Genomic DNA, 14,208 nt, shown 5'->3' on the forward strand with positions numbered 1-14,208 from the left:
CGGGGTTCGGGAACAGTTTGATTTTCCAGCTACGGCAGCTAGCTCTGTTACAGTAGTGGTGAAGGAATTGGCTAAGGCGAACGCTAGCGATTGGTTATAGCAGATCAGAGTGGCTCTGGGCAGATCCAATAGTTTTAAACTTCAACAGAGTACCTGCCTACAAGGCTACCTTTCATCAACTTTGTAAGAAAATTATAAAATGGTCAAACATTTCAAAAATGATTTTTGTAATAATTTTTATTTAGCAATACAGTACTTGTCCAAAATGATAAGGTGTCTCACAATTAAAGTGATCAATCAGAAAAACAAATAACTCAAGAATGCAGCTGCTTAAAATGGTGAGGTCAGCATGTTGAAAGCTTATCCACAATGTAAAAATACTAGTATCCATCCATAAAAGTATCCATCATCACTTCAATCCAATGTATTTTCAAATGTTTCCTTTCCAGTCCTGTTTTAGCATTTTGGCCTGCTCCAGGTCAGTGGTCTGATACCAGTGTGTACAAGCATTATTTGTCTCAAGTATCGGACAAGTAACTTTGTCTGAGGTGTTAAGATAGTGATATAGTTGCAGCTACATTTAAGTAGCCACTGTTGATTCTTCGCTGAGTTGCTACCATGACAACTAAGCCTTTGGTGATAGGATAGGTGACGTTGAGCCATCATGGCTACTATGTCTCTGGTGATAGGTCAGTGAGCTGTTGCTGTTCCAGCCGTTTTGTGTCCTCTATTTTGTTATGGTTTTTTAGACTCTTATTTTTCCTTTGGAAAGACAGGGTAAATAACTTAATACAAGTAATTATTTCAAAACATCTTTACACATAACATCATAACTTACCTAGGCACTTCAAACTTCCTCTCTCGGTAGAACTCACTCTTCTTCAAGAGGTAAAGCAGGACCATGTCACAGAGGAACACTCCCTGCAACATAATAATGTCAAAATATTCACTCTGTGTATTATGTACCTACCCATATGGTGTGGAATTATAACTGTTCATGCTATAACTGAACACAACACTTTGAACTTAGATTATGACTTCCTGTGGGTTTGGACGTTTATAATCGAAACTTGGGTAATGTAACACTTACGGCACCCATCAAAGCGACTCCTGAGCCTATATTGATAACCGTAGGAATTATGCTGAACTTCCCAGCCTAGAGAAAATAGAAGAGTAAAATGACTATGTACAATGTATTAAAGCGACCACACCATGAAACAAGGCCAGCATTTTATATAAGAGCAGCTTTAAATAAAAATTCCTTATGTTTTCTAGTTCATACCTTTCCATTCACCATAATATCTAGTCGGACACCGTACACTTTGAATAGAGTTCGGTAGCTTTCCCCTGCAGCATTTTTGTAATAGCGAGCATGTCTATGAAGTCAAAACAAGGATAGGTCCAATGAAAGGATTTAACAGTGTTGTTTAGCAGCATTACATTGTGTTATGTATTCATAATATTTATCCTTTCCTAAGAATTTTTTTTCAATCTATTATTGGGTATGTACGGTTGTGTACTTCTACCTTTGGCACGACAGGTTACCTGAAGTTGAAACCTGATGTAATGGAGTCACTGGAAGCACTGATGTCCAGGCGAGTGAAACGATAGCGTGGATGGCATTTAGAGGAGCTCTTGTCAAGGTCACAATTCCACTCTATCAGAATGCCTACTGAACCACCCTGAGTGGGGCAGAAAATCAGCACCCATGTAACAGAGTTGAAATTAAGTAATGTGTAATCAAATTGCTAGATTTTCCGTGGAGTAGGTGGCTGAAGCATTTCTTTTTAAATAAACGGTGGTCGCTGCATGCGTGACTCTGCAGACCAGAGTTCAATCCCGGATCAGTGAGAAAGGAAGGAAGATAACAATTCCGTCTGTGCCACTCACACAATATTTTCTGTTACATTGCTCACTAGTGGTTTAGCACTTATTTCTGGTAAACGTGTGTTAATCTCTGAACTCTCAACATCCCGTGAAACTCACTCTCAAGGCCATGTCTTGGAAGCTGTGTCCCGTTCGGTTTGTAATGTCTCCCAGGCGGAATATAGGGCAGTAGGGGTGGAGGACCTCGTCATACAGACATGTTTTTAGATATGAATCGTTAGATGTGTCCAGAACATTGGATCTAAAAATTACAGTGTTAGAACAACATAGTGGAGACTACTGATTTGTCATATTGTGTGAATAACAATTACTTCACTTCAGACGACTTACTTTGAGAAAGAAAATTTTGGAAATCTGATGAAATTCTTTATGTAAATAGTGAAGTTCTCTGCTTTTCTTAATATAGGGCCCCTGTAATAAAATTAAATGAAAATGAGTTGGTAATAAATATACCAACAAGACAGGAAATGAGACATTTACTTATACTAATAGTACTACTATTGAGTGAGAGACTGTGTGTTTTATGAGTGTGCTTGTGTGTTTCCTTACTGTGGTTGGGTCTTTCTCTCTACAGGACACCAGCCATATATTTCACAGGTACCATTAGAGTTCCTATCCCTTTTTAAACAGCGACCACTCATAACACCTGCAGCATCATAAAAAAGTTTGAAGGTACAACTTCCAGTCCCACCTCTGGTAGAAAATAGAATGAACTCAGCAGGACCAAGGTGATGGTCTTTACAAGTAATGGACTTTAATTAACTACGTAACATTTTGTTCAGTCAAATTAAATGAAAGGTAAGTCCATTTCAACACAGTAATCCCACTCAGGAGTTTGTTTGGCCTCCTACCGTTACCGGCAACAACCGTTTCTCCCTCCACACAGTCCTCATCTTCGCTGCAGCGGCCGTCCAACACATTGAAGCTCTGAAAACAGACACCATCTGGTTGAACAAATACAAAGACTTTCATCATGTTAGTAGGCTAGATTTACGTTACTGTAAACAGAACCTTATCTCTGTTACAAGGTAGTAAAGAGAAGCTTTAGATGTAAATGCAGCCAGGTGTGGGTACTCCCAGTGTAGATAATTATTGGGACTTTGGTCTTTGTAGGGTTGTATGGTTGTTAGTTGGTTGGGCCAGGACTAGGAGCAGAGAACAGATACTGTTTTTTAAATAAATTGCCCAAAACTTCCCAAGATGTGATGAAACCAATCAAATTTCCACGGATACCACAATGTTGGCCATTATTAATATAAAACTGCAGTTTAACCCAAAAATCTAGCAACCATCGGAGGCAATGTTGCCCAAATAATTACTAAGTGTATTAAGGACGTTGGCGGCAATGTGACAGCAATGTTCTCTCTGATGGACAGAGAACGTGGGAGTGTTTACACAACACACGTCTTTCTCTCAGATGAAGACAGTGCCTCAGATAGCTAAAGGCATATTACTTTTTACAGTGTTCATAAATAAGAGATTTCATTGCTAATCTAATTAAGACATCTGTACTTGGAGGACATGGAGAAGCAGCTAAAGAGTTTCTGTTCTTGGACCTGTATCTCCAGTTTGGGGACTCACCATCCTTTGCTCCAGTGGGTGATGAAAGATGTGGAGATTAAAATATTGCGATCCACATTGTGAGATTGTGGCTAATCTCACTCCTGTCACCTGATTGGGTGAAGGTTAAGAGTAGCTTAAGTATATTGAACCACAGCTCTAAAGGAAAGGTTCTTACCTCAGCACAGAAGTCCAGCTTCTGGTTTGGTGTTTCTATAAAGTGAGTTACAATGAATAGTGCTGCATCACCCTGGAAAAATAGACAGATGTGTGAACAATTTGACCTCGTAAAGCAAAAGTTGCCATTTGTTGCAGATTAAGCAAATTGTGTCTATATTTGGCTATAGCTTTGTTGAACAGTGTACATGGAAAGGTTGGTCTCACATGAGGAGGAATTACATAGTCTTCAGGCCCCCAAACCAGTAGCCCAGACTCTGTCGTGTTAGTGACAGTCACACCCTTCAGTTTAGTAATCACAGAACTCTGGATGGATTCTTCTGTTTCTTGATAGCCCTTCTTGGTCAGGAAAACCCACCTTTTCAGGAGACGACAATTGGGGGGTTCAAAAAGCTAGATTCAAATTAATCCAAAAGTGTAGTAGATGGACTTCTGCAGGATACTAGGACTTTAACATTGAGCCAAGACAGTAATCTACCAGACTGACGTCTAAGCATTAGGTAACAAAACAAGTAACTTATTGTTTTCTGATCATGCAAAAAGTGCGCTTGTGCACAGGTGGCCAAGTCAGTCAATGATTCATGAATCATTCATCTGTATCAAGTATTCTGGTGACACGACAGGCGATCCAGCAGTAGCCTATATGTAGCCTAATCTTTCTTTCAATTTGAAATGTTATATGTCAGTTCAGCTATGTGTAGGCTCCCGATGAGTAGCCTATTATTGATCTTTTTCTGTCATTTAGACTTAAGCAGGTCAAGTAAGTAGACAGATCATGCCGAGTCACTTACCCAATAATGTATCCAATGATGAATAATTGTACAAGTCTGTATAAAACGCCGACTCTCTTGTTCTTGGCAATTATATATTTTTCAGTCTTATAGTCAAACAAGGAAAAAAAACGTGTTTTCCAGTAATTCCCGGACATTTTAGCGTTTTGTCGACAGCAAGCAAACGAACTCTATGCAGTGACGGTAGTCGTCTAGCCCATCTGAAGAGAAAGCGAAATTAAAAGCTGCAGTCGTCGCAGTCCGGTGTCATCAAAGTTACATCGAATAGCCATCCTTTTCGGAATTGCGCTGCTTGATTGTACCAATAAGCAAACTAAAAGGCTTACGAATGCATTGACCATTGATTATTATCACACACCCTATTCAAACTCTTATTCAAATTCCATTGGAACGTACGCTTCACTGCCATGATGCATGCACCTTGCGGTGTCTGAAGTAGGAATAGCAACCTGGACGTGTAATTCCTTATTAATAGGTAGGCTATGGAATGGTGATACAAACAGCATACATCAAAATATATTCAATGTCTGTCCATATTTTGTGCGACAGTTCATTAGGGAAACATGTTTGTTTTTGGCGTAATTTTATAGGCTACTTAAACTACTGTTGTGCTACAAGTTTGAAAGAATGAAACACGGGAGGAGCCTCCTGTATGTAGCCTTTTTGTTTTATAATTTTAAACAGTTAATTGACAAATGCAAAACATTTTTATAATATGAAACATAATAAGTAACTAGAAAAGGCATTTCCTGCTGAAAATGCGTTGGAATGCTGAAATCTGAAATTATTTTTTTTAAATGGCTGAAAATACAGAAATGAGAAAATACCCGCAAGCTGAAATGAATGTCAAGAAATGTGTGAGTCACACCAAAGAGGCAGTGTGGAAACTGAACTGCATCATCTAACAACGCTAAGAGCTGAAATACAATGCGGGAGAAACTGAAAGCTGAACTGTTAAACAGAAGAAGAAGTAGGCCTAGGCTAGCTAGTCATAAAAAGAATATTATTGTCTTATCAGCTGAAATTATAGTTGGGATAGTAATAGCAGTAGCAGATGTGTGCATTGAGTGCGTTTACTCGGCTTTCTTAGTAGGATTCAATGTGTTGATGGAATGAAACATACAGCAGTAGGGCCGATACAGGAAGACACGGCGACACTTTGTTGCAGAAGGATGATGGTGCAAGTTTTGTCCGTGGAGCATACAACAATTAATAAAAAAGAATCATGTAGACGCGTTTATTGAGTAATCGCATAACTAATTACACATGTAAACGGAGTAATCGTATTATTGGCATAAACCGACAATTGCTAGTAATCGGGTTTCTCATGGTCAAGTAAACGTACCAATCACCTATTTGAGAGACTGAGTGGTGCGTGTCTGTCGTTACAGTGATGGTGCAGCTATGATTGCTAACGCGCTGAGGGCAGAGAATAAGAGAAATGTAGATAGAATCCACACCTCAAACATGATAACCTAGACGCAAGAGGGGTGCTGTAGTAGAGAGGGGGTTAGGTGGGCTGTTGCAGATGGCAGATGGTGAGCCTGTTTATGGCTGGCTCATATACACACACAAACCCACAACACACACTTACAGGGACAGGTACTGTCTTGCTAGGGCCAATCCAACACCGTTGCCTCGGCCTGTCTATGAATTATTAAACCCTAAGCTTTGAAAGAGGAGTAATGTGTGTTTGTGGTGTTCAGTTAAGTAGAAACTTGAATCGCCTTGTAGCCTAGAGCTTTCCAGAAGCCTCACCTTACTGGTGGGTAGGCCTACTGACTTTTGGACTATGATGATCTTTAATTACCCTACATACATTGGGCATAGTTTACACAGTATAATGGCGTGAATGTTTATGGTACGGCCATGTCTTGTGTTCGTGTTATCAACCTGACAGTGTTTGGTGAGGCCATTGAACTTCCGTGACAGACAGGTGGCATGATTATATTCTCTCCCAGACCGTGACAGCGCGTGCCTGTCCCTAACACTATTAGTGCGTCCCCGCCCAGACAGAATCATTTGTTTATTATGGCCGCGTCTGGAGACAAAGGTCGTGTCGGTGCCATCGCAATCATTGGATGAAACATTCCGCCGCGCATTATTGATTTCTGGTCTAGGTAGTGCTAATGAATCTCTGGCTCCGGGAGGCAGTCCCAGTCGCGCGCATGCGTCATGAAGCGGTTTCCCATCGCTGCTTCTCAGCAACACTCAGTCCCCACAGTCTCCAGGATACACTCGCTACCTGTCTGTCTAACGTAACTGTACGTCCAATCCAAAATCTAAGGATATTTTCCGAGACCCAAGACTCTGCCGAAACCAGAGATATTCTTTATATGTCTGTGCAGTCAGAAATACGACTCTACCTGCAGTTTCGAAAACGTGTTCCTTTTGCTTTCCTGGTGCGTGTTTGTTTGGGTGCCACGGTGATGGCGCAGCTGTGATGGCTAACGAGCTGGGCAGAGAGAATAACTAATGTAGCTAGAATCCACACCTCAAACAAGTTAACCTAGACGCAAAACTATACGTCCAATCCAAAAAATAAGGATATTTTCCGAGACCAAAGACTCTGCCTAAACCAGAGATATTCTTTATATGTCTGTGCAGTCAGAAATACGACTCTACCTGCAGTTTCGAAAACGTCCCTTTTGCTTTCCTGGTGCGTGTTTGTTTGGTTGTCACGGTGATGGCGCAGCTGTGATGGCTAACGAGCTAGGCAGAGAGAAAAACGAACATTTACCTAGCATCCACACCTCAAACAAGTTGACCTAGACGCAAAACTATACGTCCAATCCAAAAAATAAGGATATTTTCCGAGACCCAAGACTCTGCCGAAACCAGAGATGTCCTTTATATTTCTGTGCGGTCAGAAATACGACTCTACCGGCAGTTTCAAAATCTTGTTCTTTTTGCTTTCTCTGACGATTTTGTCACCAGATTTGCATTGGTCTCTATGGGGCGAGAGTTGGACTTTGTCTCGCTTTCGTGGGGATCTGAACAAATGTGTACGTCTGTTGGATTCAACAGACAACTGTCTACGACCAGCACAAAATTAGCTATCTATTGATCCAAAAACGAAGCATGAAAAGCGAAAATTGTGGCAATGCTGGCAAACTAGAAATATTTTTTCAACGACATCCGAAGCTGCCCTGCACTCTAAGCGTTTCAGTCTGCACTCTAGGGTTTCACGTAAACACCCATGTAAATCTCAGAAACGGCTTGAAAAAGTCATGAAACATAATCAGTGATATTGAAAAAAGTTGAATAGATATCAAAAAGCTGAATTATTTAAAAATAGTTTAGGGTTTTGTCAACATTTTAAAGTTTAAATGGTGGCTCTAGCTGAAAGATTGAGGAAGAAGAAGGATTTGGAAGTTGAAGAAGTTTAACCCTTGTGCTGCCTTCGGGTCACATGACCCAAAGGTTCATAACGAACCATCGTTGTGTTTACCCAATTTTACCCAATACAAAAACAAATAAAATAATTGTATTTTAACCATCGCAATGTGGGGGGTCTGAGACAGCCCAATGGTTAAAAGAAAATGCTTCACTTTGTTTTTGTATGCAGTAAAGTTGTCGCAATACGACGGTGGGTCACAATGACTGATGGGTCAGAATGACCCGAAGATAACACAAGGGTTAAAGAAGTTTGAGAGGATTTGAAAGAAAACTCCATTGGAAACCCATGTTAAAAATATTATGAATATTGATTTATATTAATTCAAGCATAAGAGGTACAAAGCTGAAAAGTCATAGCACCCATGGCCTGAAACTGCTGAATTTTTAGATAGCTGAACGGTTTTAATAGTTGAAGATTTGAAGGCGCTGAAAGGTGCCACGGAAGAAATAGAAGATAAATAATAATAAGTTGAATAAAGATTCAAAGAACAATACTTGGAATGCTGCTTCAGCATTCCAACAATAAGAAAATGATCAGGTACAAAACATTGCTAACATTACTGTAGGCCTACATTTTTTAAACCTAAACTGAATCCTTAGATATGAAAATAGCATGCCATTTATTGCTTAACCCTTGTGTTATCTTCGGGTCATTCTGACCCATCAGTCATTGTGACCCACCGTCGTATTGCGACAACTTTACCGCATACAAAGACAAAGTGAAGCATTTTCTTTTAACCGTTGGGCTGTCTCAGACCCCCCACATTGCAAAGGTTAAAAGAAAATTATTTTAATTTGTTTTTGTATTGGGTAAAATTGGGTAAACACAACGATGGTTCGTTATGAACCTTTGGGTCATGTGACCCGAAGGCAGCACGAGGGTTAAAGATATCAAAAACTGTCAAACTGTATAACAACACATACAGTTAGGTCCATAAATATTTGGACATTGACACAATTTTCATCATTTTGGCTCTGTATACCACCACACTGGATTTGAAATGAAACAATCAAGATGTGCTTTAAGTGCAGACTTTCAGCTTTAATTTCAGGGTATTTACATCCAAATCAGGTGAACGGTGTAGGAATTACAACACATTTTATATGTGGCCCCCCCCTTTTTAAGGGACCAAAAATAATTGGACAAACTAACATAATCATAAATCTAATTGTCACTTTTAATACTTGGTTGCAAATCCTTTGCAGTCAATGACAGCCTGAAGTCTGGAACCCATAGACATCACCAGACGCTGGGTTTCGTCCCTGGTGATGCTCTGCCAGGCCTCTACTGCAACTGTCTTCAGTTCCTGCTTGTTCTTTGGGCATTTTCCCTTCAGTTTTGTGTTTAGCAAGTGAAATGCATGCTCAATTGGATTTAGGTCAGGTGATTGACTTGGCCATTGCAGAACATTCCACTTCTTTGCCTTAAAAAACGCTTTGGTTGCTTTCGCAGTATGCTTCGGGTCATTGTCCATCTGCACTGTGAAGCCGTCCTATGAGTTCTGAAGCATTTGGCTGAATCTGAGCAGATAATATTGCCCGAAACACTTCAGAATTCATCCTACTGCTTTTGTCAGCAGTCACATCATCGATAAATACAAGGGAACCAGTTCCATTGGCAGCCATACATGCCCACGCCATAACACTACCTCCACCATGCTTCACTGATGAGGTGGTATGCTTTGGATCATGAGCAGTTCCTTCCCTTCTCCATACTCTTCTCTTCCCATCATTCTGGTACAAGTTGATCTTGGTCTCATCTGTCCACTGTCCGTTATTGATCTGGCCAACTGTTGTGAAGGGGTTTTTCTTCACCAGGGAAAGAATTCTTCTGTCATCCACCACAGTTGTTTTCCGTGGTCTTCCGGGTCTTTTGGTGTTGCTGAGCTCACCAGTGCGTTCTTTCTTTTTAAGAATGTACCAAACAGTTGATTTGGCCACACCTAATGTTTTTGCTATCTCTCTGATAGGTTTGTTTTGATTTTTCAGCCTAACGATGGCTTGCTTCACTGATGGTGACAGCTCTTTGGACTTCATATTGAGAGTTGACAGCAACAGATTCCAAACACAAATACCATACTTGAAATGAACTCTAGACCTTTTATCTGCTCCTTGTCAATGAAATAACGAACTCCCATGAGGGAATAACATACACCTGGCCATGGAACAGCTGAGCAGCCAATTGTCCAATTACTTTTGGTCCCTTAAAAAGGGGGGGGCCACATATAAAATGTATTGTAATTCCTACACGTTCACCTGATTTGGATGTAAATACCCTGAAATTAAAGCTGAAAGTCTGCACTTAAAGCACATCTTGATTGTTTCATTTCAAATCCATTGTGGTGGTATACAGAGCCAAAATGATGAAAATTGTGTCAATGTCCAAATATTTATGGACCTAACTGTAGGTCTCTGTAACCTACCCACTTCATTAAGTCAACCATCAAGTGCTAGGCATTGATGGACCAATGATTCCCAGCCGACTGCTAATGAACCCTTTTGATAGTCTTTATTAGGGAATGTACATTATATTGTGGTGATGAACTTTGGACCTAGGAAGTAAATAGAGCTTACATTGAGGGGTTCATATGATCACTGTGGTCACCCAGATTAAAGTTGCTTGTTGAGAAGACTGATAGCCTGGTGGAAAAAAACTGTCAGTGAGCCTGGTAGTCCTTGCCTGGTTGCTCTGGTAACGTCTACCAAACGGCAGCAGTGAGAACCGTCCACAGGCTGGGTGGCTGTAATATTTTAGTATTCTCCGTGACTTTCTCAGGCATCATGTGTGGTAGATGCCTGGCACAGATGGGAGGTCGCAGCCGATGATATGCTCCACTGTCTTTACCACCCTCTGGAGGGCCATCAGTCATACAGCCAGTGGGAATGCTCTCAGTGATGCACCTGTAGAAGTCGGTGAGGTTTTTGGCAGACATGCCAGACTTCTTGAGTCACCTCAGGATGTAGAGACGCTTTTGGGCAGTTTTTACTGCCAAGTCCAATTGCCTGGGCCGAGAGATGTCATCATTGATGAACACAGGATCCTGAGTTTGAGAACGAGCTTAGTGGGCACATCTGGGTTGAATGCTGAGGTGTAATCTATAAATAGTATCCTTATGTGTACCTTATCCAGGTTGGAGAGGGCGGTGTGCACAGTCAGGGTGACGGTGTCATCCATAGATCTTTTGGGGCGCTATGCAAATTACATGGGTGGGGGATATTTTCAGATTCAATGTATGATACATCATTTGAAAGTTTACAATCTGCACTTTCATGATCTGTAAACAGAAAAATTACCATGACCTACATATGAACCAAAATACCAGCACCTGTCACAGTGTTTGTATGTGTGTCTTTGCTTGTACGCTGCATTACAGTGGTACAATAACAGTTTTGCATAATATCACAGTGGCTTTGAGTTGTTTGTGTATGTGTGCGCAATTTATATTCCACAGGTCAGGTTAATTGATGTGACCCTGCGATGCTGTTTACTTCTCAAAGGTGGTGCAAAAAAGTCTATATACCACAAACAGGAAATGAAAAAGGCCCACTTTCTGTCTCGTCTTATCAGTTAGGTGTCAAATACACCTGTGTGAGCTCCTTCAATATTGTTTCCTGTGTGATTTCCTGCTATGTTATTGTTTTTTTCTGAGCTAAGAATAATATTAAGAATATTATTAAGAATATTTTTTTTTGCATTCTCTATACATTCACATTATGTAGTCAGAAGTGGCCCTCATAGTATTTATTCTTATTATGTTACTTCTATCAGTATTATTCAGAACAGTGTGAACAGCACAAACCACATAGAATCTAATCTCTTCTAAATCTCTATTCAATTTGATTTGGGTCATTCATATGGTCCTAAATTGGATGCATGCATGATGCATCCACGTGCATAAAATGTTTTGCTAGGTGACCTCAGTCTGAACAGTCAAATTGGAATTCATGCGACATTTACATCACTCTCGATCAACATTTGTCACAATTCTGTGCTGGCCGGAGTCACTCTGTGAATACAAACATGGAAGACGGCTTCGATCGAGGTGGTTCATGGAGGGACAGTGAGGTGTTAGGCTATCCCTAAGAAGGATTAGCGGTTTCTGAACAAGCAAAATTTGAGGAGTCGTATGTAACTGGTAATCTTTGTTCACAGTGAAATCTGATATGCTGATAATCTGAGAAACATGCTAGATTTCACCAGGAACTCCACCTTTGGGAGTAGCAGTTGTCTCTCTTGTACCCTTGCAGTGTAACCTCCAATGAACTTTTTGAAATCTTACCTTTAGATGACTGTAAAAAAAGGAGAGAGTGAGAGATTATAATGGGGGGGGGGGGGGGCTGACGAATACTGAGATTGACATGGTAAATTGAAGAGAACTGGTGAGGACAAAGAAAGAGAGAGAAAGAGAAGGCGTACACAGGGGCTTATGTGTCTGAGGTTAATTGGGGTAGGATGTGTTTCTGCATATTCGTCTAATTCTGTCGGATTCTGTGTCGTGCTGAAAGTTGGAAGTTCGACAAGCACCCCTTCTGCTTTATCTCATCTAACGGTGCTCGCTAATTCAATATGAGTTTTGCTTTTGTGCCGTCTTCCGTTAAGGGAGAATAGAGAACAATAGCACATGGGAAACAGACGCTGGGAATTCAACGTGAGACAGAAAAGAATATGGATCGGCATGTGATAAGGAAGCGAGGCATCATCCTGGGTGTCAATTGGTTGCTGGTATTCGCTGTAATCAGTGGCGCCATCTTGGTTTTCTCTTTAAAGGAGTAGTTTGTATGCCTCTCATTATGAGGTGAAAAGCAGGCCTGCAATGAACAGGAAATGAACAGCAAACTGTTCTGTTCACGTTACGGCGTCTGTTTTCGCAGGCGTGTATGTGTTAAAAGCAGCACCTCTTATTTTTCCTTTTTTTTAAGCAGCTTCATCAATTGCTGTTTTAACTATGGCGCACAGCCCCTTATGAACTCAAGGACCAGGGAACACCACTATGACTACGACACACACACACAAACAAGTGTGTAAGAGCAAAGCCTATACTGTATGTGAGTTGGGTGGTGAAGGATTTGCTTTTGTGAATCAGTGTTTGTGTGTTGTTATCTGGCCACTTACTCCTTGGCACATAATTCAGCCTTTTCTCTGTCAATGGTGTAACCCAGGGCCCTCTTCATTTCCCTCTCCCACTTCCTTCCTTTGTCACTATCACCTATTACTTATTGCACTTAGTTTTCCTCTCTCTCTCTCTCTCTCTCTCTCTCTCTCTCTCTCTCTCTCTCTCTCTCTCTCTCTCTCTCTCTCTCTCTCTCTCTCTCTCTCTCTCTCTCTCTCTCTCTCTCTCTCTGTCTCTGTCTCTCTCTCTCCCCCCCCCCATGTGTCACCCGGACTAGGTCAGTGCTGGAGGGGGTCGGGTGCATATTCAATACACACACATACACACACAGACCCATCAATACATAGCTGCAGTGTTTGCAGTGGGATCAGCTGACTTGTCTGTGCTTTTCTCTCCCCTTCAGCCCGTTAGACTACAGTCTGTTGTGCTGTGTGTGTTTTATATGGAACACAAGAAATCAAGAGCACATACATCTGCTGTAGGGTATTCATAGACGTGTTTATCCGTGTCTTAGGGGTCTGGTGTTTATGAGCATGCTTGTCGTATTGAATTGTTTTTAGCGCCTTCAATATGCACTGAAAGACTATAGGCCTGGGTTTGCTCTCAGATTTTATTTCAGACTGTACAGTGAGGAACCACCCTCCCCTGCTGTGATGAATAGTTTCTAGGGCAATTTCTATTTACCCTGAGGACACCTCTACCAGACATGTCCTATTGATTTGTGTGTTTGTGTGTGTGTGCTCCAAAAGTACAATATAGCAGACCTTGGGCATCCCTTCTACCTCTTATTGTGCTTTGGTAGCTGAATTGGCAACTGCCCTTCAAAATTCCTGTGCACGTCCCTGCAGAAGTGTCTTGCTCAGGTGTAGGTGCAGTACTGTACGTGGTTGCAAAAACCAAATACTCAGCAAGTTTTACAATGACTAATAGGCTAAATAAAGAAGAGTGTAGAAGTCTGGTAGGGTCACTGTACTATGACTTACTGTATTAACTCCTGCTGTGTGTGTCTTCTCTCCTCAGCATGTGGAAGGGCTTGAATGTAAACTGCTCAGACAGCTCAGGATACACACCCCTGCACCACGCCTCGCTCAACGGACACAGGTGATCTTTTTTCGATGTGTGTGTGTGTGTGTGTGTCAACAGCATATGTTTGTGTGAAATCTTTAGAAAGTCATTACAACCAGCTGCTGTTCTTTGTAAGTCACTGAATAATATTCATTCATTCATGCAATATTTCCTATAAAGTAATAAAAAACACACATACTGTAACTAACTCGACAAAC

At 41.1% G+C, this 14,208-nt stretch overlaps 2 protein-coding genes across 2 annotated transcripts in view; one reads left to right on the top strand and one right to left on the bottom strand.

The window, feature by feature from the left end:
• Positions 1-14,208, top strand: part of anks1b (ankyrin repeat and sterile alpha motif domain containing 1B) — a 227,704-nt gene that overhangs the window by 51,463 nt on the left and 162,033 nt on the right. Inside the window, 1 exon segment of the mRNA XM_062482750.1 lies at positions 13,946-14,026. Within this exon segment, the coding sequence (XP_062338734.1) occupies positions 13,946-14,026 (81 nt within the window).
• LOC134037463 (P2X purinoceptor 5-like) lies at positions 226-4,855 on the bottom strand. The gene is made up of 12 exons (XM_062482749.1): positions 4,416-4,855; positions 3,832-3,982; positions 3,626-3,697; positions 2,739-2,814; positions 2,437-2,533; positions 2,218-2,298; positions 1,987-2,128; positions 1,546-1,682; positions 1,283-1,376; positions 1,091-1,156; positions 839-921; positions 226-762 (listed from the first exon to the last, which is right to left on the bottom strand). The coding sequence occupies exons 1-12, from the start codon at positions 4,550-4,552 to the stop codon at positions 672-674; spliced, it is 1,227 nt and encodes a 408-aa protein (XP_062338733.1). The 5' UTR covers positions 4,553-4,855; the 3' UTR covers positions 226-671.

This window comes from Osmerus eperlanus, chromosome 17, assembly GCF_963692335.1.
Source record: "Osmerus eperlanus chromosome 17, fOsmEpe2.1, whole genome shotgun sequence".
NCBI classification, from domain to species: domain Eukaryota; kingdom Metazoa; phylum Chordata; class Actinopteri; order Osmeriformes; family Osmeridae; genus Osmerus; species Osmerus eperlanus.

Excerpts from the sequence above, each read along its gene's own strand:
- LOC134037463 (XM_062482749.1), bottom strand. The coding sequence starts at position 4,552 with ATGTCCGGGAATTACTGGAAAACACGTTTTTTTTCCTTGTTTGACTAT. Across the intron at positions 1,377-1,545 it reads ACATCAGGTTTCAACTTCAG|ACATGCTCGCTATTACAAAA; the intron begins GTAACCTGTCGT and ends TTGACTTCATAG. Across the intron at positions 763-838 it reads AGGAAGTTTGAAGTGCCTAG|GAAAAATAAGAGTCTAAAAA; the intron begins GTAAGTTATGAT and ends GTCTTTCCAAAG.